General features: G+C 42.6%; 1 protein-coding gene across 1 annotated transcript in view; it reads left to right on the top strand.

Moving 5' to 3' along the window:
* Positions 1 to 4,675, top strand: part of SLC7A1 (solute carrier family 7 member 1) — a 79,689-nt gene extending 75,014 nt beyond the window's left edge. The window contains exon 12 of the mRNA XM_068267025.1: positions 569 to 4,675. Within this exon, the coding sequence (XP_068123126.1) occupies positions 569 to 720 (152 nt within the window). The 3' untranslated portion in view covers positions 721 to 4,675. The remainder of the gene's footprint in view (positions 1 to 568) is intronic.
* The last annotated feature ends 8,399 nt before the right edge of the window (positions 4,676 to 13,074 follow it).

Below are 13,074 nucleotides of genomic sequence, written 5' to 3'. Positions count from 1 at the left end.
CCTGTTTACGTTTGTTGCTAGCCCCAGCTTCCCTTACTTTTATACTCTCAGATCTCCCTATACCCCCATGCGGAGAACAGTGATTTGCATCCTCTCTTGGTTGTCACCGCAGTTTTGTGACATTTTAGCATAAATAGCCTGACTATATTTAGCTTTAGTGGGCTTTTTTATTTTGACCAATTTATTCCATGGAGGATTACATATTTATTTCATTTGAAACAATTCCTATTCCCTGGCTATCCTGCTGATCCTCTAATACATTTAGCCATAGACCCTGAACAAGCATGCATATCTGACCGGATTAACCACATGCTTGTTTCAGGTGTGTGATACAGACACTACTGATGCCAGAAAGATTAGCAGGACTACCAGGCAATTGGTATTGTTTAAAAGGGAATGAATACAGCAGCCTTCATATACCCCTCACTCACTTCCAGCGTGCTTTAAAATAGACACACTTTCAAGTACACAAAGACCAGCACTGCTGTACATGTATTTTGCCTTATCCCTATTAATGATTGCATTGATTAAATTGCAATGTGTCCTGTCTTTTTCTCTGTTTATTCAGGCTTCGTTATATACTTTGGATACGGTATATGGCACAGCACAGAAGCTGCAGGCTCGGTACCAGAAAGGAATTTATCTCATTACAAAATGAACAATGAGCTTAATGGCGAGAAACAAACTTTTCTAAAAGATACAGAAATTTCCAATGCATGACACCCCCTTGTGGTAGCTGCTGAGTGAGAATTCAAAAGCCATGTAACTACTATACTCATTAGAACCATGAAGAAGGACTCTACTTAACGCTTGCAACCCGCACAATCCAGGCTTCCTGTGCTTCCGGAGCGGTAGAGGCAGAGGTCGAGGTCTGAGTGCCTATCGATGCTGCTATCTTGTCACACCACCGTTCACGGATCTTGCTCTACCAGGCCTCCAGTAAACCAAATGTCCTTCATCAATCCATTACCAATTGTCCCTTGCAGCAGAAGGAAAAGCTTTGATTTTATTTATTTTTTTAAATACCGTAGATGTTTCTCCTTGGCCAAGCAGAAGGAACATGGAAAATTGTTACAAGATCTCTCACAGCTGATGAAATGGCCGAGTAGAGGTCTTCTGATTGGCTGATACCTTCAAGTTTCAATATGAATGGATCATTTCTTACTGATAGACTAAAAATCTGGGCAGACCAATTAGTTTATAGTCCACCTAACCTGACTGACTCTTATTTTATAACTTGGTAAAGTAACTTATTGTTTTTTTACTTAGCCAGAGTGCAGTTTACAATAGCCGACTCTCAAGAGGTAATGCATAGATTGTCTTGTTTCAGTGCCCATTTGTATTCCTGGTTTCTAGTTTATGTATAAAGGAGCTGTAATGTGTCAGAAATGCTAGCGTATTGGCAGGACCAATGTGATAGTGTTTTTGCTGTAGGGCACAGAGGAAAGTAAATGGCCTTCCCTCCCAGCTTAGTAGCTATTTCTTAGTTTGTAAAGTTTTGGTAAAAGCCTTTTATGGCAACTTCTTCTTCTCTGGCCATTTACTTTTCTGCCTCTGCAGACGGAAGCCACCAGCTTCTTCTATTGTACAGTACGTGCCACCTGGCCGGGATCGCAGGCTGCTGGCGGTCTGTCACCCAAAACCATCACAAACCATAGTCTAGTAGCTGTACATCTCATTGCGTAAACAGACTTATTCAGTATTGGCGGCAGGGGAGATGTGAAGAGTTTGGTAGTCTCAAGCAACCGGATTTCACCATTCATCAGCTAAACCAACAAAAGCTGATATAATGCTTGGTTGCTGTGGATTATAGGAGTTTGCATATGTGTGCCTTATTGAATAACGCTACCTGTAGACATTAGATGATGATATCCTAATCATACAATTTGTGGCCGTTTATGGAAACTGTGGTGTGGCTATAGGGCCTCTATTCACGGGACTGGTCCAGCATGAAGAGAATGTTGTCTTGCATTTTCCCTGAAGGCTTCTGAGATAGAAGCAGGTATAGAGAAGTTTCCTACCACACTCTCATCCATGGAAAAGAAAAGAAGATGCCTACATGGGAGATCAACCATAAATCTTCTTAAGACACATTCTTATCAAAGGCCAGGGCATAGACCAAGACCTATAGGTGCTTAACCTTAGTGGTTGGTGCCACAGTTAGAAGTTGCTGAAGAAATGTTCACCACAATATGTTGGTAGATGTCGATCAATATTTCTTCAACATTAACCATTTCATGCCATGAGCTTAAGGGTTCAAACTTGTGCCCATGCTTTAGTGGAATACTAGGACTTTTATAAACCTCCTATTTGCCCTAAATATGCATAAATAGGAAGTTTATAAACTTACATTTTGCAGAAAGTGGTTACACTACATCATATAAAAGACATGTCTTTGGGGCTGGACAGAGTCCTCTTAAAGTGTACCAGAGATGAAAATCCCTAAAGGTTTGATACTCGCCCGGGGCTTCCTCCAGCCCTATAAGCACTGATGCGTCCCTCGCTGTCCTTCCACAGTCTGCCCTTCAGTCGCGATCAGCCTCGGTAACAGCTCAGTTGCTACCAGTCTGGGGTCTTCTGCGCATGTGCGGGAGGTCTGCGCATGCGCAGAAGACCCAGACTGGAAGCGACTGAGCTTTTATTGGTGCTGAATGGCAGCCCGCGGGATGACGGCGTGGGGCTCAGGTGAGCTTATGGGGCTGGAGAAAGCCCCGGGTAAGTATCAACTCTTTAGGGATTTTCATCTCTGGTACACTTTAAGGCCATGGGTTAAGTCATGAGAAAGGTAACCTCTGCACACTGCTGAGACAAATATAATGTTCATGGTCTGTGAATGAACTTCTACAAGCTGTCTATGGATGATGAATGAGATGCAAATAATTAATCTTTAACATTCAAATTTCATGTAAATGAGATGCTGCTTGAAATTGGACCAAACTGAATAACTTCCTGTCAATTTTTCTTGTTCCCAGTTTAAGCTGCTTATAATTTACATGAAATTTAAATGTACAGTAAAATTTGCATCTCCTCGATCATCCCTCGCTGGGACTTGCGAAGGTCTTTCCAAATGGAGCCCCAAAATGAATATCCCATTTCTTTGTTGTGACCATAGTTTTGTTACCCTATTATGCTTTACTTTTACAACTATTTAATTTATATATTTTTTTAGCTCTTATTTTATGTAATGTTATCGTCTAGCTGCATTATATAGCATGTTGGGGTGATTTTGTCTGGTTAAAACTTGAAGTCAGCTCTTTCCTGTGTTTAATAACGGGAACACGAAGCTTGTCAGCCTTGTACAGCGATCCTATTCAACAAAGCTGTAGGTTTATTCCTGAAATAGTTTTAGTGGTAACAAATGTATTTTGTACATCTATAAGGCATATATGTGATACTGCTATTTTTCTTATGGAGTGCCTCAATTTACACCAGTGTTCTTCCCAGGCTCTTTTAGCTGGGTGCTCCACCCAGCTAGTTTTGGTGAGCACCCGGCTGTTATCTTCTCGCCTCCACCTCTGCTGTAAGCAGAGAAACACCTGCCCTGCATTCTCATCTTACTCCACCCGGCTACTTTTTCATGCCCCCCGGCTGGAAAAATTTTTTGGGGGAGAACACTGTACACTGCAGTCTATCATGCATAAATGTTCAGTTCAGACAATCACTTGTAATCCTTCCACTGTGCCTGGAGCCAGCAGTGTAGGTGAACTTGCCAGGTAAATAATAGTACAAAAAGTGCAGTAGACCTTAGCAGCCAATCAAAAAAATGGTTTACTGTCCTGTGATATTTGGATACATTGGCCTCGATTCATAAAGCATTACCTCATGCGGTAATGCTGAAAACAGCAGACTTTACCGACCACTTAGCAAAATGTCAATTCACAAAGGCTGTTACCGCATGAAAAGCTGACATTACCGACCAGGGAGATAAATTACCGACTTGGCTGCTGTTACCGACAACACATGTCAGTAAATTGTCAGCAAATGTCAATTCATAAAGCCTTCAACATGCGGTAAGCCTGGCGGTAGTTACCGACACCTCTAGTGAGGCGATAACAAGTTACCGACAGCTCTGACAGCTCTGATGAATGCAAAAGTGCAGAGATCCGAAGTCTGTTTGAGTCATCAGTGGAGAGAGCCAGAGAGCCCTCTGTGTGAGTCATTTAGCAGGCAGGGAAAGACTGTGTGACTCATCTGTCTGAGTCATCAGTGGAGAGAGGCGGTTGTGTGATTCATTTCTGCAGGGCAAAGAGAGAATCGAGACACTGCTCTACTCTACCGCTCAATGGGCTGCGGTAATTTACCGACCTCCAAGGGCAGCTGGGGAAATCTTTATGAATTAGCACACAGACCGGGAAAATACCGAGTGCGGTATTTTCCCGACAAGATTTTTTTTATCGCACTGCTGTTTATGAATCGAGGCCATTGTAGCAAATGTACTCTTTTGCTTGTTAAAATTGTATTTAACCTCTTGCCGACCGTGTCACGCCAGTAGGCGTGGCCGCGGCGGCAGCCCCAGGACCGCCTAACGCCAATTGGCGTAAAGTCCTGGGGCTCTGTTTTGCAGGAGATCGCGCGCAGGCTGCGCGCGCATCTCCTGCTTGGGGGGCGGAGCTCCGCCCCGCCTTCAGTCTCCGAGCGGCTATTGCCGCTCGGGAGACTGTTAGACGGCGTGATCGCCGTCTATTTACTCTGTGCAGCGCTGCGATCAGCAGCAGCGCTGCACTGGGGACAGCCGTGTGACACGGCTGTCCCCCTGGGGGACAAGAGAGCGATCGGCTCTCATAGGCAGAAGCCTATGACAGCCGATCGCCGTAATTGGCCGGCTGTGGGGAGGGAGGGAGGGAGCGAAGGAGGGAAGGGGTTTAAAGGAGCAGTGTTTTTAAAAAAAAAAACACAAACATAAATATTAATTAAAAAAAAAAATAAACATGGGGGGAGCGATCAGACCCCACCAACAGAGAGCTCTGTTGGTGGGGAGAAAAGGGGGGGGGGGGGGGAATCACTCGTGTGCTATGTTGTGCGGCCCTGCAGCTTGTCCTTAAAGCTGCAGTGGCCTTTTAAACTAAAAATTGCCTGGTCACTAGGGGGGTTTAGCCCTGCAGTCCTCAAGAGGTTAAATAAAGGTGAACTGGTAGATGTAAGGATCACGGCAGATGGGTATGATGCCGTACAATTGATTTGCTGTAAGCCGTATACACACAGACGAAACTTGTCTCCCAATCATTTGTGATCAGTTCCAGGTGAAACTGTAGCATGAGTATAGATGTCCTCTGATGTCGTTGGCCTTCCCATAATGTGCTGAGATAGGATACTGCTTGGCCAACCGCTGTTGTAGTTCCCACTTTGAGCTGCAGCAGGGCACCGGATTATCTCCCCCTCTCAAGAATAGGGATGATCAATAAGATGCAAATATTTGAGTTTATGCAGAATTATGTAAATTTTGTTATGCAAATATATGCAGCTTGAAAATTAATCAGGTTTACATTGATTAGTCCATTTTCAAGCTGCATATCTTTGCAGACAAATTGTAAATAATCCTGCATGAACGCATAGATCTTTACATCTCATTGATCATCCCTGTTTAAGAACTCTGCACTCTGATTAACAGCCCAGCAGTTCTTCCGTGGGGGAACAATCATGAAAGATTGTGTGGGGTAAAATATATCTACTGTGTGTACACAGCTTAACATCTAAGCAAACTAATGTAGGTACACACCATGAAATTTCCGGTCAGATAGATGGTTCAAATAGATAATTTCCGACAGGTCCTATCTGATTTCCGTCGTTTTTTCTGATCGATTTCCATAGAAGTGGTCAGAAAATCGATCAGAAAAATGAAAGGAAATCCGATCAGATCTGTAGGAATTTATATCGACCCATCTAGCTGATGGGAAATTGCATGGTGTGTACCAGGCATTACAGGTGGGGCTGCTGGCTGTAGAATTGCTGTTGTTGAGTTAGGCTATACAGCTGCCATTTTCCTGGTTTCTCTTTCTCTGTATGATTTTTTTATGCCAGGTTTTGTTCTCCACCGAGACAAACCTTTACATTCTTCTTCTGGTAATCATGCAAATAAACTAGAAAAGTAACCCATTGTAATCAACCAGAAGTTGAGCCGCTTATTAAGGCTTTGCTGAGGTATCTACATTTTTTTTTCAGGCTACAAGTTCCCATGAATTATATTTTAACTTATCCTTTGATAAAGGCTTAAACTTTTCATTTACTGTAACTAAAGTACCCCCAGCCCATGTGTACCTGTTTGTGAATGGAAGCTACACTACAATACTGTAGTATTGTATTGTTGTTTCTTCACAAACCATGATAGACTGATTTTTTTTTTCTGCTGTCTTTGGGGAGTTTTATATGTCTTTCTGTTTCTACTTTTATGCAAGATAGAGATTTAAATCCGGGAACCTTCCCCTTAAATGATTAGAACAAGGCTTTTTATAAGTCGAAAGCTCACTGTGTATCCTTCTCTAAGTTAGCCAATAAATGGTATCATCCTGATACAAAACTTCATGATTAGAACAGGGCTTTGTTTTCTGACAGGCCTGTTAGAAGAGTCAGCTCATCTCATGTATAGCTTGGCATAAAAGACAAAAGATTAAAAAAAAATGTTTGGACTATTGGGGTCAATGAAGGGCCCAGTTTTATAACTGTTTTCCATGTAAGGCTATGTTCACAGTGGGACATTATAGTTGCACATTGTAAACCTTTATAATGCAGAATAGCGCACTGCAATGAAAAAATTATGCGCCGTGCACTTGTTGCATTGAGGTGTAACGTGCTGCGTTAGGCTAGTAGTGTATGCAATGCGTTAAACCTATCTATTGCAGAAGTTACAGTGTTTGCATATGCGCATTAATGCCTGCAGCAGGTGCCGAATTAAAAAGATAACCAATACTCCTCTATTACTTAAAGGGATCCTAAACTGAGAAGGATGTGGATTTTTCCTATTAAAATAATACCATTTCCTTGGCTCTCCTGCTGATCCTGTGTCTCTAATACTTTTAGCCACAGCCCCTCAACAAGCCTGCAGATCAGGTGCTCTGACTGAAGTTAGACTGGATTAGCTGCATGCTTGTTTCTGGTGTGACTTAGCCACTACTGCAACCAACAAGCAGAGCTGCCAGGCAACTGGTATTGGTTAAAAGGAATCATCCATATCCTTCTCAGTTAAGGTTCCCTTTAAGTTTTTTTTTTTATGGCGCATGTGCTATTAAAACCGCGGCAGTAGGCAAACAGCCACATAAATACACAAGTTACTGTGAGCTGTTCATCTGCACAGCACACGTGCTGTTATGGTCGCAACATTTGGTGGTATGAAAATGCCTAATATATGCGATTTAACACTATATGTTGTGTGTGATTTTGCGTTGCGCCATTAGCGTCGAACTACATCGCAACGTCCCACTGTGGACCTAACCTAAGTCTTTTCCACACTCCGATCTAAAGGTGGCCACACACTATACTCACAAAAAAATAGGCAGTTTGAGTTATCTTTTTGTTTTGTTTTTCTTTGCAAGAAATCTGATTGAATTTTACATGTTTATCGATATAAGTCGATAGGGAGTGGCTGATTTTTCAGATCAATTTTGATGGTGTAGAATAGATTGAGGGCTCGTTTCCACTATCGCGAATCCGCATGCGTCTAACGCATGCGGATTCGCACATGTAATGCAAGTGGATGGGCCTGTTTCCACTGTAGCGTTGTTGAGGTGCGGTTTTTTTCAGCGGTGAAAAAACGCACAAAAGAGCCGCAGAATTCGCCTGCGAGTGGAATGCATGCAAATCGCATGCAATGTATTTAATAGGGAGATCTCATGCGTTTCCCCATGCGTTTTTTGCCGCAAATTCGCATGCGAATTCGCATAGGTACCAATGTAAATTCACACAGGCAGTGACATGGTTAAAATCGCATGCGAATTCGCGGCAAAAAACGCATGGGGAATCTCATCTCATCCGCATGCGATTTCATCAGCGGTGGAATCCAGGCGATTCTGCACCACAATAGTGGAAACGAGCCCTCATAGACCCAAGGATTTTTTCTCAGAATTTGGGGAAAAGTTTCTGTGTGTGATACATTGGTCAGAGCTTTTAAATCATAAAGCCAATTAGACAAATTGATTGCAATTTCGAATCGAAAAGAAATGCAAACAATTGTTCAGTGTGGACACTTCAATACAGGTTTCTAAGCATAAAACTTGAACATCGTTTAGGTGTCGTCATTGTTTAGGTGTCCCAAATTAATTTATTTCAATGATAATCTTTTATGCTGGAAAACATTTGTCCAAATACTTCAATTGCGAATCGTAAGTTAATTTTCTTCTTAGTGTGTAAATACAGTAGATCTTAACTCGTTCTCTGGCTGTAAACTAAAGCCATAACGTTGTCTATGTTCTTGGCGCTAAAAGGCACATTTCTTGAAAAATATCTTTTTTCTTTTTAATTATGAGATGGCGCTTAAAAATGGGGCCGTTTTTACAAATTTAATTTGTAGGCTTGGTGGTGGTGATTCTCTCTATATGACAAATTATTATCGGTAATTGCTGCTTTTTCCATGCTGATGCACATTTTGTATTTTGTAGGCCTTATTCACACTATAAATGTGTTGCTGTGTGCATTTCACATGCAAGATCATCTGAAGTGTATAGATTATGTTCAGACTACATGCGCTGCGCAGCAGTGCGATGCGATATTACACTGCTGCATGCATTTTCAGGCAATGCTGACCATGAATGGCATCAGCAGGGCAACAGGGATGGCATATGTTGCGTTTCAATTGCATGGCCATCTACATTTTCTAGTATGAACGAGGCCTTAAAGAGAACCCGAGGTGGGAATTACTTTTACTATTGGGGCACAGAGGCTGGTTGTGCGCACTAAGACCAGCCTCTGTTGCCCCATCGTGTGCCTCCATGTCCCCCCTGCTCGCCGCTATACCCCCCGCATTGCTGGCGACACGCAGCGTGTCGCCAGCTCAATGTTTACCTTGCGCTGTCAGTCAGCGCTGCTCCCCTGCCTCCTCCGCATCGGCGCACCCGCCCGTGTCCCTTCCCTCCCGCTGATAGGAGGGAAGTGACGCGGCGGGTGGCGCCGATGCGGAGGAGGCAGGGGAGCAGCGCTGACTGACAGCGCAAGGTAAACATTGAGCTGGCGACACAGCCAGCAATGCGGGGGGTATAGCGGCGAGCAGGGGGGACATGGAGGCACACGATGGGGCAACAGAGGCTGGTCTTAGTGCGCACAACCAGCCTCTGTGCCCCAATAGTAAAAGTAATTCCCACCTCGGGTTCTCTTTAAGCTTGGATTTGGCCCAATCAAATAGGGCAGCAGTCGCCTTTAATTGGTTCAATTTCAAGCTGCATGCAAAATTTGCACCAGTCTGTTTCTCACTTGTCCCTATTCTTCTGCAGTCTCTATAGCTTGTAGCACGTACGGGACCATAGTGGGACAATCATAAAATACTTGTTCGAATTGTCAAATAAAATGTTCTGTTTATCACACCAGACAATTTGGAATGCAATGCCACAAGATTTGTATTATTGTACAAAAGCGCCAAATACATTGCATATTTTTGATGGTATTAGTATATTTTACCACTTGATTTCCCAATTCTTCAAACTTTGGTTTGTGATAGACTGTTTTTATTTATGTATGTGATACATTTACATAATTATAACATATTTTTCTGCAGCACTTATGTATATATATTTGTTTCTAAAAATAAATCTTCTAGGCCTGTTATCAAAATGTACTTTTTGAGATGAGTTCTTACACCCTTTTCCTCTCAGAGCACCTCCGGTTCCTCACAAGCCTCTGGAATTCATGAGGGCTTTCTGTTGACAGCGCAGACAGGTGGCCCAGTGGCCTCTCTCATTGGCTGCTATATCCCACCATTTCCTGCTGCAGGAACTCTGGGAAGGGGGTGGGGCTTCTGTCAATCCAAGCCACTCATTGCTTTCCCACAGCTCTTATGGCAGGAAGGGGAGATTTTTGGCTTCACCACATTAGGCAAAAAAAAAAAAAAAAAAAAACGCTGTTGAGGCCCCTAAGGGACCGGTGGGCTCTGCAAGGAGAGGAGTATAAACTTTTCTGCTGACAAGTGCATTTTTATGTATGGCCTGATAAACTATTGATGCCAGTAATGTCATGATTATGTCACTGCTGTTATTTAGTCCGTGTACTAATGTATGATGTTGTAGCTTCCTCTTCCATGCCCTACGCTGGAATACTTCTTCTAGGAACTCTGTAGTCTGCATTTAGCTTGGTCTGTGAGATAAGTTTATTTAGAATTCATGCAAATTCATGCATCTCAGAAACCAAACAATCAAAGGCCGCAGCTGCTGAGTTCCACTGGTCCAATTCACATTAAATTTGCATCAACTCAGAATTATAAGTTTCTCATTAGGCATCTGTAGTCTGCAAACATCCCTTCACTGTCACAGCGCCCCACCCTCCTAATGCCACCTGGTTAGTCCTCTTTGTTTAGTCCCTAAACTTTAAAACAAGGGGTCCACAGCTCAGTCAGTAAGCTAGCCTGCCTTGCAAGGTTGGAGCTGGCAGCCTCCATATTTCTCTCATGAGGGGCAACAAGTTGTTGATTTATAGGTTGCCCCATATTGCATAGCACTGCAAAAAAAAAGTGCATACTCCTATGCGCAATTGCAATGGAGCACATTATTGGCTATGGAGAAGGTCGGACGCTGGGGTGGTATCCACTGTGACTGACTGGATAATAGCGCAGCTACTGCCAGAGGGAAAATGTTTTTGAAGCATGGGCAGCAAAATAAAAAATATATATTCTTCCTCATAGCCAACTAGCCAGTGCTTACAACAACAAACATTTGTAACGCGCTTTTCTCCCATAGGACTCAAAGCGCATAAGCATGGCTCATACCAGTAATTGGCTGACTGGTAAATTGTGGTACAGAGGAAGAATACTACAAGTCCGCAAATGCAAGGCTAAACAGGTGGCATTTCAGTCTGGATTGGTGCTGTCTTTACTGGGTGTGGTAGGGAATTCCCAGGGGTAGGTGCACTCTGGGAGTGACCAAGTTTATGGATCCTGCAGGTGTGGTGCAGTTTCAGCAAGTCCTTCATGTATCCAGGGCCTGAATTGATTAGGGCTTACATATAACATTGTATGTAAAGCTCCCATATCCCAGCTCAGTATAAATTACAATGACTTGAAATCTACATACTGTGCTGCCCTTAGCAATCTTCTCCTAACTGATGTTAAAGTATTATCCTTTAGGCTACGTTCACAGTGGAAGCTGCATTGCGTTCCCCGTAAAAAGGAAATGCAAAAAAACAGTCGCAAAACAGCGCCACACCATAGCCTTACCATCCTGCATCATATCAATCATACGACCAGATGAAATTGTGCCTTTCTTCTTAATGTCATTCTTTTTTTTTTTTTCCTTTGTGTGTATGTTGTGTATATGTTATTTTGGCTTTTGAAAAACCCTATTACATATTTATGTAGTAGTGTACAGTTTAAATATTTTTCCCCCTGTAAATAAATTTTTAGTATTTAACTTATTTATGTATTTTAGTAAGTTTTGATGCTTCTTAGTTACATTTTAAATTTGTAAAAAAAAATAAAATTGCTAGGGGAAAGATCTGGGTAATATTTGAAATGGAATTTTAGTGAAAGTTGCTTAGATATGCTGTCTGTTTATCCGCAGAATAACTCAATAAAGCTCTTCTTGCAAATTTTTTGTGTTCTTTTTTTCTGAGACATCATCCGCTCCTGTGATGTATCCTGTAATTGTACTATGCTGGGAATACACCATACAATTTTACCCCCGATAGATAATTTCCGATATTCCTTTCGATTGTTTGTTTTTTGGCTCAATTTCTCATAGACGTGAATGGAAAAGGATAAGAAAAACGAGCAGAAGATAAGAGAATCTAGCGGGAAAAAAAACGATTGGGTGGAAAATCGAACGGGGAAAAAAAGTATCGTGTGTACCCAGCATTATAGGCTTTCCCCTAAACATGGCGATTCAGTTTTGTGTGAACACTGACCTGTTGAAAGTGAAACTTGGAGTGTGTACACACATCTAATTTTGGCAAACAACGGGCCAATTTTACCATCTCTATGTAGTATAAGAGTTTATACATTCTGTTTATAATATTCATAATGTGGTGGCCCCTCCTAGTACATGGAAGTGGTAGAATTAGCCAATCAAAACTGGACTTGTAAGCTAAAGCCATGGTACGCACTTTCAAATATGATTGACCAATTCTACCACCTCCATGTGGTATGAGAGCTAACCTACACAATCTGCTCATAGTATTCAATGTCTGTTTACCCTCGTAGTATATGAAGGTGGTAAAATTGGTCAGTGATTGGCCAATTAAAATTGAAGGTGTGTACCAGGCAAGGAGTAACTGCAATAAGCTGAGCCAAGGCCAGTCCTGCTGATCTCCCTTGACTGCAGTCGTGTCTGGATCACACACTTGAAACAAGCATGCAGCTAATCCAGCACCTAAATTGCATGCTTGTTAAGGGTGTACAGCTTAAAGTATTAGAGGCAGAGGATCAGGACAGCCAGGCAACTGGTGTTTAAAAGGAAATAAAAATGGCAGCCTCCATATCCTCAGTTCAGGTGTCCTTTAAGCTGTGCCAAAATGTGAGGACCTTGACCCTTGAGGACTGGAGTTGGACATCCTTGCTACAGCCTGTGCTGGTTCTCAGAGTGCATTTCCATAAGTTTCTCATTGCTCGGTTTATGACCCAGTAAATTTATTTTAAATTTTTTTTTTATTGATACAAGTAATGATGTAACCATTGCTGGAATTGTGACTTCTATAATAATGTAATAATAATAATCTAGGAATGCTCACTTCAGGACAAGTGTACCTGAGAGCAATTAAACCCAATTTATACCTCCCTGGGGCTCGAGCCCCCTGTAGTCCGTGCGCCCTCTGTGTCCATTCATCCAGGCTCGTCTGTCCTCCCCCAGTCAGCTCCGGTAAAGTCCCCGACTGAACCAGTCGGTTTCTACTGCCATGCGTGCTCCTATAGCCGGGTGCATTCTGTGCAGTTACAAGCCTTAACTAACT

Source organism: Hyperolius riggenbachi, chromosome 2, assembly GCF_040937935.1.
Source record: "Hyperolius riggenbachi isolate aHypRig1 chromosome 2, aHypRig1.pri, whole genome shotgun sequence".
Lineage (NCBI taxonomy): Eukaryota > Metazoa > Chordata > Amphibia > Anura > Hyperoliidae > Hyperolius > Hyperolius riggenbachi.
Note: the sequence above shows the minus strand (reverse complement) of the source record. Positions and strands in the feature narration are given on the sequence as shown.